Source organism: Pteropus vampyrus, unplaced genomic scaffold (genome assembly GCF_000151845.1).
Source record: "Pteropus vampyrus isolate Shadow unplaced genomic scaffold, Pvam_2.0 Scaffold15, whole genome shotgun sequence".
Lineage (NCBI taxonomy): Eukaryota > Metazoa > Chordata > Mammalia > Chiroptera > Pteropodidae > Pteropus > Pteropus vampyrus.
This window is the reverse complement of record NW_011888796.1, coordinates 3,733,704-3,757,419: the sequence shown is the minus strand read 5'-3', so window position 1 is coordinate 3,757,419 and position 23,716 is coordinate 3,733,704. Positions and strand designations below refer to the sequence as shown.

Here is a 23,716-nt window from a genome sequence, read left to right as displayed (position 1 = left end):
AAGGATAAAATAAGTTTTTATTTATAGTCTTATAGTAAAGGGGGAAGCCTTAACTTGCAAGACAATTCTTCGGCAGTATGTACAACATACTTTTTATTTCCGTGGAATGGAATCAAACACGGACTGAGACTACAGAGTATACACTAGAAATCAGCAAATGCCGGGAACGAAGTAGGAAAAAGACAAAGAAATGAGGCCTAAACACACAAAACCCTTCACTGGGATCTGCTGACCGCAGCCAGAACCAGGGCTGGATCACACAATGGGGATGAGTTCCAGGACAGTCGGAAAGGGAGTGGGGCGAGGGCGGGGAAGGGGCCGCACTGGGGTGCGGGTTTAGTACCAGGTAAATTGCTCTTGGTATTTACATACAAAATCAGTTGGCTCTATTTCTTAGAAATACACACGGAAAGAAAGGAAGATTTGATCATTACTTTAGGAAGCTGTTGCTTTGCAATAACATCATCAGAAATAGACACAATTCATTCAGATTCAAATTTTAGTAGCAGGAAATAAATATCAAAACATCATCACTGGCCCTCAATACAAAACCTCTACCCGGCCCAATCCTCCCTCCTTGTCCCACCCCCTAGTACCCTCTGGCGGCTACCGCTTCACTGCTGCCATCCCCCACACATACCACACGAGTGTCACGCGGCCTTCCCTAAGGCTGGCTGAGAGAAGCAGGAGTGCAACAGGCCAGACTGCGCTGCAAATCTGTCCCCACTTCCTTTCATACCACAAGCTTCTTCAAGGATCTGGTCTTTCAATAGGAGCAATAAATAGCTTTTTAGAAAAAAAATCCTTAAAAAGAAGAAGGGGTAATTCTGATTACTTCTTAAATTGGTCATCTTCTTAAAGCAGAGCAGTCCACAGATTCACAAAGTCTATCAAACAGAGGTGAGGGTGGCCAGGAAGAGAGGCCTGGAGGGGCAGGAGTATGCCGGGCCTGTGCCCGGCAGGGCTGGAGGAGCTGGTGGGTAGTCAGAACACCATGTGCTCAGAGGTCTAGCCGGCCGTCTGTCCTCCACAGAAAAAGCTGCCAAGTTGGGGTGTTTTGGTTTAAAATTCCTGGTGGGGACAGGGAATCCCTGAAGGGAAACATAAAAAAAAAAAATAGTGGGAATGGGGAAGGAGAACGAGAGCTGTTGTCCAAGAGCTTCTACGTAAAAATAAAATTTAAAAAAAAAAAAAAAAGAGGAAAAAAAATAAGAGTCTCTTAAATGGTTCTGAGGGTTCTAAGGATGAACTGAAAGGAGGATGAGACGACGGAGGAGACAGTTTTTATTGCTGGCCTGCCCCACGGAGCTTAGCTGTCCATCCGGAGCTTCTTCCTGCTTTGGGGCTCTTCGGGCTCTGACTCCGAGCTAGAGTCCGAGCCCCCATCGAAGGCAGAGATGGTGCTGCCCTTGGCGTTGGTGTAGAGGCTGTTGTCTGAGGAGGGGTAGTTGGTCTGCAGTTGGGCACTCGACCTCGCCTTCTCCAGTGCACGGACTGAAAGGCAACCAAGCGAGCGGGTTATAGCCTTCTGGGGACCAGGGGAGTAATCGAGTCTCAGCTCAGGGTCCAGCCTGTTCTTCCGAAGGGCTTCATGGCCCCTGAGGCTCAGGGTGGCTCAGAAATAACTCCCTTCTGGTGGCTGTTCCACCAGCACACTTCATTTCCCTCTTTCCTGGCCAGACCTGGGAGCCCAGGAGAAATGGCCAGCCACTCTGCAATGTCACCCAACCCTAAAGAGAAGGCATGTGATGTCACCGTCCTGCCTTGGAAGCCCAGTGTAGAGGCAGGAGCGTGAGTTCCCTGTGGGACCCAACAGTACAGTGAGAGGAGAAGCTGGCCTGGCAATGCCAGGAACTACAAGGGTGTGAAGGCTACACAACAGCAGGAAAGGATGGCATAAGATGTATCAGCCAAAGAAAAGTTTTGGCTTAGCTCTCATATACAAGATCCACTTGGAAAGACAAGCTGGACATTTGGAAGCAAGTCACCAATACACACGAATACCTGGGCCTTTCGACACAGCCCCTACATGCAGGCTGCTTGGCCCAGAAACCAACCCGCTGCCGCCTCCCTCTGCCCATCCCTTGGTTTAGCTCATCTTGAGCGTGAAAGGTCAACCCATTTATTTATTTTATTTTATTTGAGGTGTTCTAACCCAGGTGGTTACTTGCATTTCCTTTTACTTGCATCTTCCATGAGGGAGGAAGAGAAGTGAATTCCCCAGGAACAAAGAACTTGATCAGCTCTCGCTTTCCCCTGTGGTTGTAGGAAAAGGCGGATGTGAGCATTGGAGAACAGCATGGGCCTGGCCCATAGGCTGCCCTGATTGGACTACCATTGACAATGGGAAGAGCTCACTGTCCCTGAATCCCTGGAGTTTCTGGTACTTACACAGCACACTCCAATCCAAGACCTCAGCTCTTTGAGACACCTGATACAGGTGTGACTCCTACTACAGGCAGAACACCTGAGCCCCCAAAAGGGGAGAAATCAGGTTAGAAACAAGTCTCCAGATGTCCAACCCCTAGACCACCGCTCCCTCACCGGCGGCTCAGGTCCTTCCTCTGGATAGCTCTAACGCTCAACTACTCAGGCCCCACAGGCAGGGCTGCAGCCGCTTAGGAGTGCACGCTCCGTAACTGGCTCTGACTCCAGATGCGAAGCCCTGACCTGGCTGGAGCACAGCAGGGCCAGCTGCCCCACAAGCTCAGGTGCTCACCTTGCTGCTCCAGAAGAGCATTCTGCCGCTTGAGGTCATCAATATCTTGCTGGTGTGTGTGGTTTTTCCTTCGCATATACTGGATATACTCTGTGGCTTTGTCTAGGATTTGGGCCCGGGATGCCTGTTGCAATAGGAGAAAAAACAGGGAACAAAATAAAGACCTAGTCCAAGCAGTGAGAAAACTTTCTGCAACAGCAGCATGGGGGAAGGGAAACTGGAGGGTGAGGTGGGACAAGGCTGAGGAAACAAAGTAATTGCTACTGAGAGTCTTCTTTGTGCCAGTCAAGGTGCCAAGTGCTTTCTCACCAGCTTACCTCACCAGCACTCAGAAAGGTAGCTCTACAGGAACTCGAGGCTCAGATAAGTTTACTGGTTTATTTGAAATCACCAGCTAGACAGTGGTAGAGCCTGGATTTAAACTCAGGTCCGTCTGACTCCTGAACTTGTACTCCACATCTCCCATCCCCTTTGGTTCTTTAGGTTGCTTTCAAGTCTCTGGCCTGGCTATGTCTGAAAATGTGAAAACGCTACTTAACTGAGAGCTGAGGCCACTCATTCTCTGCTGGGGCCTGACTACAGGCAACTGCTCCAGAAAGATAAGAGCAAGATCTTGGCTGGAGTTGGCTTAGATGTGAGTGAAGAAAAAGGTTTTCAACAAGGTCCTAGAATTCAGCCGAATCCTCAGACCATTAACTATTTCCAGCTAAGCCATGCTGCTGTGTCACTATTTCAGCCTTGTTGGCTAAAAAGACTTTCGTGAAAGCTGTCAGAGCCTCTTGTCAACACAGGAAGGGCATGAGATTGGGTCATTTCAGGAAGCAACCACACCTATACAATGGCTGTGGGTAGCTCAGGCAGTGCCCTGTCCGAAGAACAAGTTGCTAAGCCAATAAAATGGATGTCATATTACTTTGCCCGTGGAAGATTCCCTCCACACTGCAAACATGGCCAGAGTTACACATGGCCAAGCAGCCAACCAGGTGAATTGCTGCAATAGTATAAAAGCCAAGAGAACTGAAGCCCAAGGCAGGGTAGTCTAGTAGTTGAAGTGTGGCATTCATGCCACTCAGGCTCCTGAGAAGTAGCACAACTTCTTACTCAGGGAAGGGCAGTACTCGACCAATTCTGTATTACAATCCCAGTGGGTCCTGAACCAGAACACTGTCAGGGGAAAGGGCCAAGAAAACATCCACTCAGGCTAGCAAAACTAAATTCACTTGTATTAAATACTGAGAATCTCAATTTATAGACCCTGGGCTGGGCTGGGCATTCGAGATGTTTGCAAGGCCTGGGTTTATTCACCAGTCCTCATAAGTACTAGAATTTCTAGGCTTTCCTCTTACAGCACCCTTAAGGCAACTTCCTCGAATGGAAATTGTTCATAGCCAACCATTTTCATCTAGTGTGAATTATGTGTAAGGTACTGAGCAGACACTGTGGGGAAACAAAATGTATTAATCATGGCTTCATTTGCCCAGATATTTACTTACTATCTACTTGAGACAAATATATTTATACACAGACAAATCATGGGGCAGTACCAACAAATATAACTTGAGTAGTACAGACTAGGTATTAAGTAGATTAGAAAAGCCACAAAAAAGATGGCTTTTGGCTGGGGCAATTACCTACTGTGTGCCAGGCACTGGCCTTGGCTATGCTTGGGCACACACACACACACGTGCACACACACGCTCCCATCTGAAGTAGTGAACCTTGGGTTAGACTGAGGTGGAATTGCTGGAAAAGGGTTACTTTGGGCTGGGAGAATAGCACAGGCAAGGGCATAAGGGTGGAGCCAAAGCCAGGTTGTATAGAAAGAAATGAGAATACCTAGCAATGGGGACTTGCAACTCTGGTTGCAAGGCTACTTCAGATGCTGTTTCTCATTTCTGTTAAAGGGGACTTATGAGGGTCTATTAGGTGACAAAGTGGGAAAAAAAAAAAAAGGGCACACCGTTAGAAAAGACTAATTAAAATACCCTGCCTCTCTGGATGCTGGAGATGGAAATACAAATAAGCACTGTAGGATAAGTAGCAGAGGGCCAGGAAGAGTTTAGGAATCCGAAAGTCAAGTGCATTCTAGGCTCTGTCATTAATGGGCTCTGTGACTGCAGGCATAATATTTCTCTCAGGTCTCACCTAGCCCTCCAAACTCTATGTACTCCATCACTGATCTAACTGCTATGCATATTTACATCGCAGTCTCTCTTTACATTCGCCCACCCCCTTTTTCAATTAACAAGTCCCAGAAAGCAACATTAGTTCTTATTTAACTACTCATTTACATCAGGGACAAGGGGAAAAAAGCAAAATCTCTGAATGAGAGAGAACTTTCAAATGTTCAGTTTGATAATTTAACGAATGACACAGTGTGCCTTGGGAACATGAGGTCCCCAAAGAAAGCTGGACTGGTACAAACCCAGCACAAGGCCTTCAGAACACTAAGCATAGCCTTTCTTCCATCCCAATTGAAAGCACAACCCCAGGTCACTTGGGGTGCCCTTGACTCCTTAGCAAGTCCAAAATAATGACTCGACTAACTTTATTTTGCTCTTCCCAGGGTACTCATCAGGAAGTAAAATTCAACAAGAAAAAATTTAAGGCACAAAATACAAAACTCCTCAAAATTTACATGTACATCATCTAGTCCAGGGAAGAAAAAGCAAAGGGCTGAAGCCAGAAAATGCCAGACTCATCCAAAATTCCTTCCTCTCAGCTTCCAAACCATACATGACTATGTGATCAGACACATGGGAAGGTGCTTCCTTGCCTTTACGAGTTTATACTACGTGAACGGGAAACACAAGGCCAGCAAAACCACTGGGCTTTACACAATGGACCATGGAGGGGCCCCGGGCTTTCAGTTTCTTCTTCTACAGTGGGATCAGTTGGCTGAGTCGGCAGTCTGTATGTGAGTGTGCCTGAGCAGATAAAACGTGGTAAATCAACAGGTCCACAGATCAACTCCTGCCTTTGGAGACCTGAGTAATTTTTTTTCCTGTTAGTTTTTATAATTAGAAGGCACTAATTCTAATGCTGCCTTTCAGAGCAGAAACAGATCTCTTCAATGGTTTGGACACAGCTATGGGACAGGATGAACTGTGGCTGAGGGGAGACTCAAGAGGTACTGAGCCTTCTATGTTGCAGTGTGAGTTAATGCAAAGTGGCCCCTCAGGTCTCTCCTTCACCTTTGGGAACAACACAAAAGGATATCAGACAGTCTTGGCAGATCTTGTTCCAAAGCCATGGTTGCACATGCAATACAAATGATGATGATGATGGCAACAGCTAATAATTACTGAATACTTACTAAATGCCAGGCATCCTCACACAACCTCTGATGCATTATTTCTCCTATTTCATAAATGAGAAAACTGAGACACGGAACTGTAACTTACCTAATGTTACTTAACTACTAGATAGCAGAGCAGAATTTAACTCAGGCCTCCAGGACACCCACATTTTGGGGACACAAAAGAGAGCTGTGGAACTAATAAAAAAGATCAACAGATTTAGAGAGACAGTACAGTCATGAAGAGAAGATTTTGAGGAGGGAAAGGACTATTAAAGAGCCACCTGATTTGTCCACAAGGATGTCAATGAAGACCCTGGTGAGGGTGGTCTTCCTGAAGAACTGAGAGTTTAGGTAAATCATCTCTACACGGATTATGGATACAGAAGTAAGTTGAAGCTGAAGCAAATATGAAGACTAGTTTTTAGAATTAGGTTGAAAAAAATGAAAAAAAAAAAAGTAGCTTGTAATAGCAGCATTGAAGGAAGACTGTTTTCCTTTTTCTTTTTAAAGACAGGTGAAAACCAAATAGGCTTCTAGCAGAGAAAAAGCAAACAAGAAAAGCCTAAAGATGCAAGATAGCCTAAGAGAATTGGCTGAACCTGGCCCCAGGGGAAGGGAATTGCCAGTTCCCACAGTGATTTGGCTTCATTACTTAAAAAGGGTAAAACCTAAATGGACAATGGAGAAGACCCCGTCTGGCCGAGAGGCCCAGCAGGTTCCTGCTCCTTCTCCTGCTCATGCTGTAGCTGTTTGCCCATCAACATCCCTGCCCACAGCAACAAGGAAACAGAGAAAAAGGTCAATCCAGCTTCCAGAGGCACCCACTTGAACAGAACTCTGCTTGGGAACAGAGTGCACCCAGCTCGCATGTCGAAGCAAGAACTGACTACATATTTCACCAAAGGCCCTAAACCCAAGAGTTTCACACTAATTTGTACCGTTTTTAAGGCCCCAAATGATTCTTGAAGTAGTTAACGCTGATGCTTAGGATGACCTCCAATGTTACTAACTACCATCTAAGGCAGTGGTTCTCAAAACTTTTCATATAAGGCAGGAGTTCCACGCATTTCTGGAGTTATAAATCATATTACAGTAACCTGGATTTGTGTAAAACTCCAAGTTGTTTTAGAAAGCAGACTGGGAGGGGTGAGGAAGAAAAGAGTGGTTAACGTTAGGAACACCATTGCTATTCTCTAGGGCCCTAATGCTGACTCGAGAAATGATGATCTTAGCTATATTTCTCACTTTTCTTCCTCACTGTCAAAATCAGATCCTACTGGGCTAATGTTACAGCTGCCTTTTTACCCCAAGACCTGAAATGCTGTGTCCTGGGGAATGAAAAAAGAACTACTGCCCAAGTCACCAAGTGACACCTATTTTACTTCATACTAATTATTTTAAAGAAAATAAAGCCAAATTTTCAGAAACCAGCCCAAGCTTTTATACATATTAAAGGGAAGGCTAGGGCAAAGCCAGTATACATTTCCATTTGAATAGCCATCTTCTGAAAACAAAACTTAGGGAATCTACACAATAAATGTGGCTCTGCATTAAATTAGTTCATCCCAATATGAAAGCCCATCAGTGTCAACAAGGGAGGCTGGAAGGGGGTCAGAGTGAGCACAGCTACGTGACCCCCTCAAAGGCTTCCTGCTGCCAGGCCCTCCCCAAACCTCCCCAGAAAACCTTTTTGTTGATTTCTAGGGGAAGGCGGAGCTATCGTGACCTTTAAGGGGCTAAAGAGAGGAGTCAGACATTTGTTTAATGGTCAACAAAAATTATGTTTCAAATTCTGTATTCTTTTTCCTTGTGCCCTTGGTAGTTTGAAATGTAGATGTGACTCTTCCTTCCAACTTTGACCACGTAGGACAGGAGCACAGTTACCCAGAGGAATTACTGCTAGTAAATAAACATGTGGAAAAAAATTTAATCTCACTGGTAATAAACGAAATAAAAAATTACTACCTTTTGCCTACTTACTGAACTAGTCACCCCTCCAAAAAAAAAAAAAAAAAAAAATTCCAATGTTGGTAAAATCTGTATTCTCAGAAGATACTACCAAAAGATTAGTCTTTAGAATTTGCTTGAAAAAGAAATATAAGAAAGAAGACACAAAAACAATCCTTCTGGAAAGCATTTTGACAACACACAGCAAAAAACCAGCTGTTCTTACCCCTAGACCCAGCAATCCAAGTTCTGGAAATCTATTCTGTGGAAACCACCTCATATATCAAGGTAGTCATCACCACATTATTTGTAAAAATAAAAAATTGGAAGCAACCTAAATGGCCAACAGAAACATGTCTAATGACTAAATATAAACATCTTTTCACCTGGGGGGAAAAGCATGTTATATGACAACAGCAAGCTATAAAATTTTACCCACATAAACATGTATACGAAGAGATCAAAAGAGAATACCCAGACCCTATTATTTCCTTGCTTCTTACACTCTATCAATAATTCCATAATTTAATAAGAGCGGCTTTTGGTAGGGGAGAAAAAAAGGAGGCAAGTTTCTTCTGACATCCACTTTAAGATGGCACCCAATTTCAGTCATATTAAAATGGGGTCTGGGGTGGAGTGAATCTTTAAATTGCACTGTGCAATATGATACCCACTAGCCACATGTGGCTAATAAGCAACTGAACTGTGACTAGTCTGAATTGAGATGCACTATAAGTATAAAATACATGCTGGAATTTTAAGACAGTCCAAGAAAATAATGTAAAATAGCTCATTAGTAACTTTTAATATATTGATTACATATTAAAGCCATAATTTTGCATATTAAGTTAAATATATTATTAATTTCACTTATTATTTTACTTTTTTACTGTGTCAATTAGAAATTTTAATTGTATTTCAATTATATTTAAATGTATTTGTGGCTCACATTAAACTTCTATTGGGCAATGTATGTCTTATCAACTTAGAATAAAGGAAAGGTTGTAGCTGTGTTGGGGGGAGCTGTTCTCATTTCTTCCCATTTTTCTAAAATTTTTGCAATTTTGTTAGAGGAAAAAAAAGGAAAATGCTAAAGGGAATGCCTAGTAACCAATCCTTATCCTTCCAAGTCTGAGGAGGGAAAAAGCATTAGGTAGAATTTCCTGGCTCTCTATTCTTCTCCATGGAGTAAGCTCTCCCCAACTCTGCACTGCAGAGACTTCCAGAAGGGTAGACGACGCTTCTGCCTTCAAGGAGTGCACTCTCTCGTTGTGATGATCCATCACAGGAAGAAGGAAGGATAGGCTCCACAATGGGCAATTGGGATTAAAAGGAGAGTGAAACCATGGGGTTCTTCAGGGCAGTGAAGTGTTGATATGGGCCTTGAAGGTGGGCAAGTGGAGACTGACCAGCTGAGAGAAACACATGGAAACACACGAGCAGGAAAAGAATGCTCAGGCTAGATGGGCCTGTGAGTGGGTCTCTTCACAAAACCCCGACATCATTTAGGCAGTGAGGCTGGAGTAATACCTTGTGGAAAGAACTCAGATAAACAGAATGACATTCCTGGGGAAAGAGAAGAGGGTATACACCCTCCCACTGTAAGGGAAGGAGGAAAAAAAGCAGGAAGGCAAGTTGGGTACCTTATTTAGAGGACAAGGTGCCCATCAGCCCTTACCTTGATGGGCACTGAAAAGCCCTAGTAAGTTTTCAGCAGCACACACATAGCTTACAAAGAATTCAATACATTTACAGTTGCTGAGCCCAAAACTTAAGGGAAACTTGGGCAATCATGGACAATTAAAGATGTAGACAATTTAAGAAAAAAAAAAAAACTGTCCAATTTGGTGTCTGGCCAGATCATAACCTTAATGAGTAGTGAGGTAAAACAGCTAGGACTGTGGTTTACTTTTCATTTAAGAGATAATCTCTCTAGCAGCCCAGATATGATGTAGAAACAGTGCTGCTGAAGACACTGCATCTTAAAAGGTGTCCACCAGAATGAGCCTCTTCTCGTGTAACATGGCCAGGATGGAGAGGGGCCTCCTTCCTTCAGTTAATAAATACTCACGCTGCTCTCTACTGTGTGTCAGGTCCTGAGGGAAGAAATGTGACCAAAAGATGATGTTTTCCCTGCCTTCATGGTACTTATGATATGGTGTGGGAGATGGCAGATATTCATAAAGCAAATATATGTATGATTATAACTGGGTAAGTGCCCCAGTCACAGTGGATTTAAAAGTGAGACTGATCTTTAACGGTAAGAATCATGACTCATGACGTTAGCTATTTGGTTTCAAAATCTACCTGTTAAGGAAACCAAGCTTTAATAGAAAAGAAACCGATTAGCTCAGTGTTTAAACCTCTTACTTGATGATCATAGTGTTGTCTTATCATTGTTAATTGTTAGGAATAATCCTCTCTAACAAAAACACAAGACCCTCAAGAGTAGACATCATCTATCATACCTTTTAAACCTCTACAGCACTTACATGGCTCTTAATTAAGCAGGTGAGCACAACCATGTTGGCTGTTGCTGTTTTCATTAAAGGGCTGAGCAATCCCGCTGTTTCCTCTGGCGCTCACTTCAGTTACCTACTGGGAACTACCATGTGCCAGGGTCTGTGACAGGAGCTGACAGAGGCAGTGCCCTAATATTCTCACCCAAAATGAAGGAATTCTGAACTTAATGATGACAAGAAACCCTGTTTTTATTTTTATTTTAGGTTATATTCTTTCTTTTTAACAAAGCTCTATTCAGAAAGGAGAAATCCAGAGCACAAATGCCTGTGAGAACAATTAAAATATGGTAAACAGGCATTTAGCAAGAAACTTAAAAGATGACAAATATCTATAAACCCCTGCACAGCACAAATGGCAATGCTGAAATAGAACCTTTTATCACTAAAGTCAACCAGGATAAGGAAAGTGTGACTGGATGTAATCACTCTGGTTTAGGTGCTGGGGCCAACTTATGGGGTGGAGGGCAGAATGACATCCCCATGTAAAGAAAGGCAAACTGATGGGCTGGCCACCAGGTCTAAGCTCAGTGCCAGTAAGCCACAGGACAACACTCCCCAGTTAGTACCCAAACTAAGACCTTTAAAACAAATAATAATTCTGTTCAAAAAAAGTAATGTCTTCCTATAAGAAATGGGGCCACACTTGTTCTTGCTCTGATACTCCCTTACTCTGGTTGACTGGCTGATGGTTCTTATTCCATCCCATTTTTTCCCAGTAAAAATGTCCAGCTGAAAAACTACATGAGAAACAAAAGACTAAAACAACAGAGTTCTAGAGCCCACTTGCTAACACTGGGGACTATGGCAATGCCAAAATGTACCATCAACTATAAGGTCTATTTCTCAGAAAAGAAATAGATGTGGACTCAGAAAAATTTATAATCTTTAAATAATCTCTGCACTTCAGTGTTACCTATATATGCCATTTCAGAGGACAGTATTTTAGTAGGAGCCTCAGTATGACATACTGCCAAGATTACTGGATCTATTCAGGTGAAGCTCCCCATGTAAAGTATATAGATACAAATATTTAAGCAAGACTTCTTTAAAATACAGTCTTTAACTTTTGATAGTTTGACTTAGGATTTTTCATCTTTGCATGGTGGGAAAGCAATACACACTGATCTTTTCCTGGGCGGGGATATGCAATACAATTCTCATGAAACTGGGCAATAGCAGGGAGCCACAGCTCCCAGTCAGGCACATGATCCTGAGGGTTAATAACTGATAATCTATAGTGCACTATGTCGCCAGTGTTTTTTTTTTGGATATTGTGTTATGAACACATGTAAGGCAGGCTAGGCTAATCTATGACGTTCAGTAGATTAACTGTATTAAATGCATTTTCGACTTATGAAAAACTGTGATGGGTTTATTGGGATGTAACGTCTTCATAAGTCGAGGAGCACCTGTATCCTTAAACTATTTACCCCTACGGTGTGGTAGAAAAATAAAACCTGGCAATCAGCAGGCCTGAGTTCTAGTCCCTGTCAAGCTACAGAAAAATCATGATCTTGGGCCTGTTTCCTCTGACACAGTAATGATGGCAGGAGCAAGGCGCAATAGTAATTGTTCAACAGTAGCATAATATTCACCTCACAGAATTGCTGTGCTGACTTAATTTTATATTGCAATACAGTTATCATCACTGATTTTTTTACTTAAGCAAAAGATGACCATTCTTTATGATGTTTGTGTTACAGTAAAAACATAGGAAACAAGCATAAATGGAGTTTGGGTCTAACGTGTAAACCTATTTTTTTAAATATAAGCATCCCCCCATTCTTGGTTAGGATCTAATTCAATCAGTATTGGTTTCTCTTTAAAAAACAAAAGGCTTAAGATACATGTTATAGACAATCCAAATAGTAAATGAGAAGTCACAAGAGACTGGAGGCCTTCCCTTCAAGAACCTGATCTAAGCTCCCTAAAACTCACTAGGTAAAATCATCATTTCAAGATTATTTATAATGTCACAACCTTAATTACTGCAATCCAAATCAAGAATTAGCTAATTTCCTTTGGTTCAAATACCACATTTGAAAAAAAAATTGCAACATTTAGTGAGAACTCGGAAGTTGAGACCAAAGTATTCTGAAAGACTCCCTGTAGCACCTGTGAAACAGTGCTGGCAGACAAGATTAATGAAGGTCGTGGAATTTAGATAGGAAAGGGCTGGGGCCCCACCAGAGCTAAGAGCCATTTCCTTCACTCACGCTCAGTGTGAAATATGTGGATTGAAACACAGGACAGGATTCTGAAGTTGGAAAGGCACCTGTGAACTGTTGATGGGCTCTATGAAATCTAACCCTTCAACCACTCCTGTCTTCTAGTCTATTTCTCTGACCCCATCTCCTTCCATTCCAGCTACTCTGGCCTCTGTTCTCCTTGAAGGGGACCCAGGAATGCTCCCAGTTCCTGCATCTGAGCTATTACATTCACCCTATGTCTGCTTGAGATGCTCATCATCAGATAGATGTATGGTTCTTTCCTTCATTTCTTTCAAATCTTTGCTCAAATGTTCCCTTGCCAGTGAGTTTTCTTGTCTGCCTTAATGAAAACTGCAACCCTTCCTTCCTGTTCAATTTTCTTCATAGCACTTATCTGACATACTGAATATATTTTTAGTTATTAGTTCATTTTCTATCTTTTTCTCATCAGAATAAGAGCTTCTCCTTTTGTCTGTTTTGTTCACTGCTGTATTCCTAATATCCAGAACAGTGCCCAGCATGTAACCCTCAATAAATATTTGCTGAATGGAATGAGCGAATAAATAAATGAATGGACCCCAACCAATGACAAACTATTCAGTTTGTAAGGCTACCAACTTCAAATCATCAACTTCCTTAAAGAAAGGAAACAACAAGATTTAGGAAAATGTGATTTTAAAGACAATGCGATTTTAAGGACATATGAATGTCCTAGCAATGTAAAATAAGGCTGAATAAAGAAAAAAGGTATAGTTGAGCATCTATGACCCTCCCTCTCAAAGTGTTCTCAAACTTAAGAATGCCTAAGAATCATCTGCTTGTTACAAATACAGATCTGCAGGCCCACCTCCAGAAAGGTGGATTCAATAGTGATTCTGACGTGAGTGGTCCATAGGCCACATCTTGCGGAAATACAGCCTTGGCGCCATTCCTGGTTAGATGTGAGGCTTTGAAGAGAAGGCAGCTCTTGTCCATTTAGTTGACCAAGGTATTTTAAGTTATACCATGGCATATGAATAAATAACTGACACCCCACATTTCAGACTAGCACTAGAGATAATCCTTTGCGCATGTGTACTTTGACTAAAAGGGTGAGTCTCTGTCCCCATCATAAAGATTTCCTGTAGTGCTTAGACAGTGTTGTACCCAGGAATGTTGTCATTCCAGGTAAGAACCTTGGTCCAAGGCCATTAAACCAAGTCCACTAAGTAGGCCTAACCCATGGCAAATTCAAGTTTTGCAATACTAGGTATTCACATGGCCTGTTTTATTGTTTTTATAAAGGTCAGACCTACCCCATGCTTCAACCACATAGAAAGCCACACCTCAGATAAGGTATAAAGAACATGACTTAGCAGAGTGGTAGTATAAACATGACCATAATGGTTCCAAATTTGATTCTGGATAACCAAACAAACCCAGGACCCCCAACACAGAACTAAATCAGGAGATCCATTTAAAGCACATGTGAGAGCAACTATTTTTTTAAAAATGGCTGCTTCTTTAAAGAATGGATCATTGAACCAAAAAAACGCAGGTCCTCTGCCCAGTTTGCCACTTACACCGCTGAACTGCAGCAAAGACCAGCCAGCTACATTCTGTGTCAAGGATAGAACTAACCATGTAAACAGATGTTTTCTCCAAATCCCAAGGAGTGACCCTAATCCACAAGCTTTTTACTCAAAGCTTCCAACTTTGTTTTTCGAATGTAGAAACAGCTGGTGCCTACCTCTCCAGGGAAAAAATTAGTTTCTGGAAGGCCACCAGTAGGGTATGAGGTGGGAGAAGAGCAGTAATTTTTCTCTCTTCTATTTCTTTTGAACATAGCTTTTTACCCAAATCATTTGTCCTACAGCTTAAAATGCTCTTTACACGCCTTTGAAGTAACAGCTGTTGGGATGGGAAGATCATTGGTGTCCAGACTGGTGCACACACATTCCTGGGAGGTTTCATTTAAGATAAGTACTAACTTTGAACCATACACAAGAAATTCTCATCAAGTTCTAGGGCATCACTGACCTCAGGAATCCTTAGTGTTATCCCAAACTATTACAGGTGACTTTCGATACTATAGTGTATTGTTATATAATTTTCTGAATGAGTAACTTATTACAAATAATACTAAGTTTAAAAGACAACTTTTACTGATGTCTTACAAGCAGCCACATTACATCTCATGTTGTTTGCTAAAAATAAACTAGAGTAGGTAAGGTGTGTGATGATCTCCCAAAGAATAAAAATTTAAGGAAACCGTGTCACCCTAATATCCCTGACTACATTTCTTTCCAGATAGATGAGTATGCTCCACAGCAAGTTCCAAGCTAGTGATGGGCAATCAGCTTTCTTAATAAACTCACCTTTTCTCCTTGGAGTGATGGGACCGAGTCTCGCAAACTGTGAAAGCTATCTTTGATGTGGTCCCTACGTTTTCGTTCCAGTGCATTATGATGAGCCCGTTTGTCAGCCTAGAAGAATGGGAGAAAGAGCACATCAGCGAAGTCATTCCTTTTGCTTGGTAAAGGTAGGTGGGTACAGCCTGGGAGTATATGCTGTCAGCGCAGTCCCTGGTGATTGGACTAGGAAGGCTTTGTCGAGGTGGGTAGTTAGGAGTCTCCAGAATTAGGCTCTGCTAAAGGGGGAGAAAGGGGTGAGGCAAGGCTTGCGACAGGAACATCCAAAGTAGCTCGATGCATCCAGCTCATGCATAAGTAAAATAAAAGTTATTCAGGGGGACAAAGTATGACTCTCCTGCAACATTAGTCTTAACCCATAACTTACTTATGTGACAGAAAAGCAGCCAGTCCATGGTTGGGAGGTGACCAGGGAAAAGCTTCAATGGGCCCCTTCATAAGATGTGATCAGCCCCACTGTAAAGAGATTCCCCAGGATGGGTAACCAGGAATGAAGTTAGGTCATTGGTGCGGTGCTTCTTTCCATGTGAAACCCATCATCATGAGTCTGTTCTGGTCTCCAGCTTGTTCAAAGGTTCTAGTTTAAGACTTTCTCACCAAAACATACAATAGAAACTAAAACCTCTGGGAAACCAAGATGCATGAATCTGAGATCATTATGACAAAGCTGATACAGATGCCAACTGCACTCCGAGTTCCTATTCTTTTAAAGTGGATACAAGGTGCTATCCTGCCAAGGGCTTTTCCACACACGCTGTGACTGAAAGCTAGTTCTTAGATGGCAACTCTTCTGACTCGCATATGCTCTGAATAAATTTCCTCAGGCACCTGTGGCAGGTCATGCTTACTTGGTAGTATCTAAATACCCATGGAGCAAAGTCTTTATCCTGTCCTGCTTAAAACTCACAAAGAACACAACTGCCAACAAATCAGGAATGGCAAAATACACTGGTTTCAGGCAGAAGAGAGAGTGCTGGAGAGCACTGCAAGAAAGCTTCAGCAGGTCCACATTAAAGGGGCATGCCCTCCAAATGGAACAGGAACACATGCTCGACCTAACGTAAGAACCTTATCACATTTATACTCTGGGAATTATGAAAAATAACACACTCTGTTAATTTATCCTGACTACGCAAGGGTACACTGAGCTAGCCTAAACAGCAAATGTGTATACAAGAAGTTCAGGTAGCTTTAATCTCTCAGACAGAGTACCAATACTTTTAAAAATGAAGCAATAAGAGTAAATAACTTGGCTTAGCAAAAAGAAAGCCTTAGCAAAAATGAATCCTTGTACTAGACAAGATGTACAGACAAAAATCTATAAAGACAAGAGTTGTGGGAATGAGACGACTTGAAATTCTATTATCTAATCCTAAAAGTCTGAGTCATTACAGAGGAAGAGGAGGCTGGGAGCAGCTGTGGTAATTTTAGTCACTTCCTGGTCTCAAGCATAACACTTCTCCTATAGCTCTGTTGAATCAGACACATGGTTCCCATCACAGCCTTCGTTCTCCAGAGCATAGCACTCATTTCCAGGGCAGATGCCTGGAGCACTTCTAAAGCCCTCCTAATCTTGTTAAGTCTGAATTCACTATTAAATGATATATGGAATTTATGGGGGAATCTGAGGAACGATCAAGCTTGGACACCATATAACCTGAAGCAAGAGGTGATATCATAATTAGAGCAAAAAAACCTGCAGATGCCTCTAACAGCAGTATAAAATAGCTTGGAGAAATTAAACATATTTAAGTACCTAGTCCTCTTCTAACTTACTGTTCCCTCTAGTCATCTACACAGGTTGAGCTGGGTTCTAACCTGGACTATACTTAAAGAGCTTAGAAGGCTGAGAGATGGCATCTGGCATCTATCTGCCTCTCCTGTGTTTGTTACATACTCCCTAAGATGGCTTATTTACATGCAAATTAATTGCCCAGCTTTGGTCTCCAGCAGCAGCCCAAGATACTCCTGTCTACTAAATCACCCCATTCCTGGCCCTCCTCCCAGCTTAAGAGGTGTGCACAGAAGCAGTGACACCAGCGTTACCCACAATCCCTCTTGTTGATACAAATAAAATTCTAAGTGTGTTTTCTTTCTGGGAGAGCCCAGCAAATCTGAAAAAACTAGAATCAAGTTGAATTTGGTTTCACTCAAGCCTGCATTGGAGGGGTGGAGCTAAGTATAATCTAACACCAAAACCAACCCCACAATGCACTACCCCCTTCCCATTCACTGAGCCCTGAAAGGACTCAAATAGACAAGACTTTCGGTTAGAGGATTGTTAAGTGAACTTGGCTGAGGACCATCAGCAGAAATCTTGGCTTTTCATCTGGAGAGCCAGCCAAGTGTGAGAAGTTGGCTCAACAAGGAAAGGCAGCAGTCCACTGCCCGGTAGAAAGCCTGAGCAGGGGACTGTTGTTCTCAAAGTAGTGGATGGAATTTCTGTGGTGGTTCCAGGTCCAATTTAACTAGCAGAAGAGTGGAATCTTAGACCAATCCCTGCTGCCATGTCCATCCCCAAGCTGCTATGCTTAACCAGAGTAAATTTTAAGCTCTCAGAGACAATGGCAATGATGCATTTTCTCCTTCTCAAATCTCATTTGAAAAAACAAGTTAAAAATATGCAGAACTAACATGCCTAATTCCAGGCAACTCTGAACTAAGTGATACCTCTAGTGGCTTGAAAGAGCAAATGAAAAACCTTCAGACAGGAAGAGAATTCTATTTGGGAAACATTTCCAAACGACAGATCCATCCAGCCCGATAACACTGTTACCCCACCTTCCACTAATTCGCCCAAATGGAGGGCCAGTTGCCAGGCTTATCACTGTTTTGTTAACTGTTTTCACTTGCTGGCAACCCTTTTTGAAAGGGCTGAGATTTCAGAGTTGAGAATGAAAAACTGGGTGAAGACTCCTAGTGTAAGGCAACTAAGATCTTCCCACAAACTCAAAACTAGTTGTTGTTTTGCTAAGTGGGGAGAGGGGCAAACAATCAGGTGTCTTGAACAAATAAAGATCAACACAGATGAGCCAGCTTTCTCTCACCTGTTCTGAGAAAGATGTTTGATTATAAAAGATGGGCGGTACCAAACAAATTCTAGGGGACAGTGGAGCTATTCTTGGCTGGAAAGCAGGCCCCCAAACGCCTCCCCTCTACATCCTATTGGAGCAGTGGCTGGATGCTGCTGCTCTTCAAGTATACTGGGTTTGTGATTTCTGCCAGAAAACCCTTCCTTCAGGGCATCCCAGGCTAAGAGGAATACTAAAAGGCTGAGTGAAACTGAAGAGTGGCCCCCAGATGCTCAACAGGAACTCCAGCACCAAATCGCTTCCAGCTTTGACATCTCTGCCAAGGTTTTTATTCAGCCTCTCAGTTTTATTTCCACCAAACTTTCCATACTAGCATCCACAATAAAAATCTTCACCTACAATTTGTCCATCTCCATTACTAACAAGCATGTGTATCTTAAATGTTGTTAAATGTTGAAAGCAAAGATGGTTTTGTTAGCCAAGAAGTGGCTATACTGGCAGGTCACTCAAGGTAAGGTCTGTTAAAAATTCAAGGGAATCTCTTTATTTCCTTTCAACTTACTGCATAGAGAATGCATCTTCATCTGAGTCATTACATCAACAGAACCTTATTTCTGGCAAGTTCTAGGTAGACAAATAGTATGGGGAAATAAATGCTCCATCACTCAAGGATGCACAGGTTCTCCAGAACAATGCCATTTCTTGCGGGCTACCTAACCTCATCTACAAGGGGAGACTTCTCAATTCCAATATAAAAAATTCTCAGCATATAGGGAATTAGAGTTGTCCACTAAACATTTATTGCCTTTAAGAAATTTGAAGGTTGCATTTTAGAGGGAAGATGATTATTAATAAGCTACTCTTATTAAACAATAATGTGGAAATATACGGGCTCAAAATTCTCGACAGAAAGATCTATTTATTACTTCTGATAGATGGGAAGAGGATAGCATAAATAAAACTGAATTTCTAAGCAGCTTAAAACATTCATTTTAATCAACACAAAAAATACAACATGAAAAAATGGACAGCTAAAATGAGTAACTCACTAAGGTCCTTAATAGAAAGCTATAAATTTCAACTTCCCAACACCTCTCCTGCTTGAAGTCTCTTATACATTTCTAATATCTAATAAATACATGCATTTTTAATGCCTTTAAAAAAAAATCACTGATGCCTAAAAGAAGTTGGGAATGCTATAATTTAAATATGCCACCATATTATAATCATTTTAGAAAGTGAAAATGCCTTGGTCAGGAAATTTTAATTGAAAACCAAGGTGGAGTCCTTGATCAGCTATTTCACCATTACTGGCATCTTGAAAAGACAAATTTAAGAATACCCTTTTTTCTAACAAACAGGCATACTCAGGAACCAAACCAGGCATTTCTGTATCACTATCAACACTCTAAGCTGACACAATGTATATGCATTATGTAGCACTTTTGCCAAGCAACTAATTCCAGGTAAAACAGACAGTACTTTCCTGAGTAAATTCTAATATCAAAGGTGAACAAGAACATTCCCTTCTGAATACATTGCAATTCCTAAAGAAGCAAAGAGATCGGAGAAGTTAAAAATATTTCATGCCAGACAGGCCAAGATTGCACAAATTTGTTTTTAAACCCCTTAAAAGGTATATTCTAACTGCAGAATGTTCAGCTGTCATGAACGATAAGTTGAAAAAGGCCCTGGGTTTCCTGACCAACACACTAACTCTATATATTTAGTATACTTTCGTTCTTTCCAAAAGGAAATTCCCAAACAGAAATAAAGTGAAGAGATCACTTTGCATGAAATATACCTGTCCCAGAAAATTATCTTTAAAGTGCAATCTTTCCCTCCAAAAAAATAATAAAAATAACATCAGTGGGATTCTGAGGTGTATTAAATTTGGCAAAAAAATATATTGTTTGGGGTTACTTCCTTTAACAGTTTATTGGTCACTGGAGAAGCTGTCTTTTTGCGTTTGCACTGAGGCAACAGAAAAAAATATTCATTAAATCAGTTTCACTTTCTGTTAGTTAGCTTCACTTCCTAACTGTGCTTGTGGAATATCCTACGTTTCTCATGCAGTAAGGCCGTAGCTATTGTAGTTACATTATAAACCACGATTGTCTTTTTATATTAGGACTCAGAACCTTCTCCCAATATAACTTCTAAAAAGTTCTTCTGTAGTCCTAAGTATGTGGTTATTCAGAGTCCGCATCCTTTTCTAAACTAAGGCAAAGCTTAAGAATAGTACCCCCACTAATTTAAAAAAAATATGCTGGTTATTATCGATACTAAATGTCAGGAACTAAATAGATGTGTTCACAGAGAAAAATAATGAAATCTTTTTTACGCTAAATGTTTATTTATGATAACTGATATACTGTAAAATTTGTCTGTTGTTTCTTCTCTCCATGCTGTTGTGATTATCTTGTGCCAGATAATATTTAAAAGTCTCAGCAAGTAGATGTATCAAATTAAACACAAAGGGTCAAACCTGCTCCTTTGCCCACCCCCCAAAATCAAAGTGAAAAATCCAAGGCACCTTAACACAAACTAAAAATATCTAAACAAAACAATGAGATTAACATTCTAGGAGGGTGGAAACATTTTAATAATTTAATAAGCAATTTACATCAACACCCATGTGGATGAATATTTTGAAAAGCAGAAAGCTTTGAAGAACTGAAAGCCAAAATTTCACAAAGAAAACTTTTCTCTCACTGAAAAGCCAATGTAATTCCAATTCAAATAATGATTCTACAAAGGACACTTAACCAATCTCTATCCTCCAACTCTGAAGCCCGGGGGTGGATTTTAAAACTGGCAATTTGGAGAGAGAAAAAAACCCAAAACATTTTAAACAGACTGAGTCTCAAACATGAAACTCCAAGTTCACATTATTAGTGATAACAGTAACTGAGAAACAAGGAACTGAATTTTCAAACGTATGTATAAATTATAAGTATTTGATAATACTTAAAGGAGAAATAAATTCTTTTTAGTGACTATTAGTCAAGGATAATTTTTAAGACTCCTAGAACCACTACATCCTCTGATTTTATGGAAATATCAGCTCTTAATAAATAAAATTTTTCTTAATGCCTATCTGCTTGGACAAACTGAAGAATCTTTGCTTGTTCTAATGAAGGTACAAGAAGGCTTGCTTTTATCTTGTGGTAATTAAATTCTTAGATAAAGGTATCAAAGTGGCATCCTGCAAATTCTAACAAGCCCCCAAATAACTTGATTGTTCCACACATCATTTTAAAAATCAGAAAAATAACATGTACCCTAGTCTTCACCTCTGCTCTCTATTCATATTTTACTGCCTGGGTGCTCCAGAGGCATCTGAAGTTTTGACCTCCATTACTGTTCCCAGCTGTCAAATATTAGACACTTTGATATACTTATTTCTATTTCCCTGATTCTGATTTATTTTCTGTCTGTTCTTTCTTTTTCTAATCTATTCATGGAACGCCCACAGGACTGTCTCAGACTCCAAAGCCAGTATTAGTGTTTATCTATATCCACAGATCTACTGAGAACATTAACATCAAAAACCTGAGGAATTACTGAGAACACTTTATGGTCTCAACCATCACCTTTTGGCAAAACTATCTCTACAATGCCACGTTCCTTCAACAATTTTTCTATTTTCTTTTTACCTCTTCGACTCAAATACAGTCAGACCACAATAAACTGTATATGACACTTTTCCTATTCAATCTTTGGCTCCTCTACATTTCCAATTTTTGCATTAAATACCATGTCATGCTAGATTCTATAAGACTACCGCAGTCATGTGACTTTTGGTTAAAGGTGATTATTGCATATGGCTTTGGCTTTACATAACTATGCAGATACCGTTTAGAACCTACTCATTCCAAAGTAAATCTTCTGACCACTCTGCCCTGAAATGCTACTACAATTTACTTTAGAATGATGTTATTCCTCATTTCCAACTTGTAACAGCTAGATCCTCCATCTGACAACTACGGAACGATTCATTTCTTTGCTCCTCTCACACAGTCACTGAAACCCGTCACCTGAGAATCTAGAATTATGAGATTTGCAAACCCGCCTCCCCGCCTAGAACCCCAGAACAAGGCCCCACCTCACCTTAGCAATTAACAAGAGAGTTTACTACAATATTAAAAGTAATAGAATGATCTTTTTCTGACCCCAAAAAGGATTAGAACTGAACGGAAATGAAAATGAAATGGAGAGTAGGAGACGTACCGCAGATTGAAACCTCGGTTGCTCTTCCTGGAATAAGAGAGAAAAAAAAAATAGAAAATATAGAAGTTATTTTTACACTTCACATTCAATAATAAGAAAGAAAATGCCGGCGGCGAAGGAAGCGGCGGGTGGGGAAGTCAGCCTGACCCCCCCTTCCCTCCCCTACGCCTTCATTCCCCCCTGCTGGATCCGGTGGCTGGACAGGGGGGTCGCGAGTGCCGCCCCTCCTTCCAGGATCCGACCTAGGCCGGAGGGGGCCAGAGCACTGTCTCTTTCCCTCGGACTCAGCTCGGGGCATCTGGGCACTCCCAAACCTTATCCCTCCTCCCTCACCCCCTCTCTCCAGGATTCGCAGGTCAAGGGAGGAGGGGATCGCGGACCGATGGAGCAGGTCCTGAGCGCCGTCCCCTTCCCCAGGATTCGGACAATGGGATCCCGGCGCACTCGGTCCCTGTCCCCCAGATCCTGAGCGGGATAGGGTGGGAACGTGAAGTCACAGCACTCCCCTCCACGGGGGGAGGGCAGGGGTCCCAGAGGCCGCGTGTCTCCTCCCCACCTCCAGTCTCAGAAGGCCGCTCAGGCCAGGAGCCCGAAGGGGTGCAAGCCCGGAGCGCGAAGGAGGCGGTCCCAGCCCAGGGGGTGGGGGGAGGGGAAGAAGGCGGCGGCTGCCCGGCCCCCTGCCGCCGTCACCCCGCTGAGAGCCCCAGCCGCTGTACCCGCCTGACAACCCGCACGGGAAGGAAGAAGCCCCGGGACTCACGTCGCTCTCCACCTCGATGTCATCGTTATCGCTCATTTCCTACGGCCCAGGGAGCGGCCACTGCAGCGGCGGCGGGGAAGAGGGAAGGGTGGAGGGGAGGGGGAAGTCAAGCGACAACAACAAGCCGAGTCCCCCCCCACACACACACTCACTCACTCGCTCTCTCACTCACACACTCACACACACACACGCACACACACACACAACACGGGCAAGAACCACCTCCTCACTGCAGCACCGATCAACGGCGGCACGCACACCCGGTCGGCCCCTTGCCACGTGACCGGGCTCGTCTCGCTGGGGCCGCCGAGACTTGTAGTTCTTGTTCTTTTGACTGGCCGCACGGCTAGCGCCAGAAAAACTACAAATCCCGTAAGGAACTGCATGTAGTCGGCACCAGCCCAGCTTGTTGACCGTGCTCAGAGCGCCTGCGTGTCCCGCGGAGGGGGCGGAGAGAGAAGCGGCGCAGTGCCTGCCGGGACTCGTAGTCCGCAGACCGCGAGTTGTCAGGAGGTTCCTGCTAGGCGGCAGTGGAGACTGCTGGGAAGACAGGACACGTGGAGGGAGCTGGGGCGCCTGAA

The 23,716-nt window shown here is 42.5% G+C and overlaps 1 protein-coding gene across 5 annotated transcripts; it reads right to left on the bottom strand.

Moving 5' to 3' along the window:
• MAX (MYC associated factor X) lies at positions 1 to 23,483 on the bottom strand. Of its 5 annotated transcripts, XR_897297.2 has the most exons (6): positions 23,136 to 23,483; positions 22,376 to 22,402; positions 15,057 to 15,164; positions 2,720 to 2,843; positions 2,172 to 2,256; positions 1 to 1,494 (listed from the first exon to the last, which is right to left on the bottom strand). XR_897297.2 is itself a non-coding variant. In XM_011384320.2 (5 exons), exons 1-5 carry the CDS (start codon positions 23,169 to 23,171, stop codon positions 1,310 to 1,312), a joined length of 486 nt encoding a protein of 161 aa, XP_011382622.1. In that variant the 5' UTR covers positions 23,172 to 23,477; the 3' UTR covers positions 1 to 1,309. The 5 variants fall into 5 exon arrangements, 4 of the variants coding, with proteins under 4 accessions (XP_011382622.1, XP_011382631.1, XP_011382639.1 ...); XM_011384320.2 differs by lacking the exon at positions 2,172 to 2,256 and having other exon boundaries at positions 2,720 to 2,849; positions 23,136 to 23,477; XM_011384329.2 differs by lacking the exon at positions 2,172 to 2,256 and having other exon boundaries at positions 23,136 to 23,432.
• Positions 23,484 to 23,716: the final 233 nt, after the last annotated feature.

What these genes read in the sequence shown, in the direction of transcription:
- MAX (XM_011384320.2), bottom strand. Translation starts at nt 23,171, where the DNA reads ATGAGCGATAACGATGACATCGAGGTGGAGAGCGAC. An exon ending in ACATCGAGGTGGAGAGCGAC is followed by an intron (nt 22,403 to 23,135) that starts GTGAGTCCCGGG and finishes CTCTTATTCCAG; the next exon opens with GAAGAGCAACCGAGGTTTCA. An exon ending in AACCGAGGTTTCAATCTGCG is followed by an intron (nt 15,165 to 22,375) that starts GTACGTCTCCTA and finishes CCATTCTTCTAG; the next exon opens with GCTGACAAACGGGCTCATCA.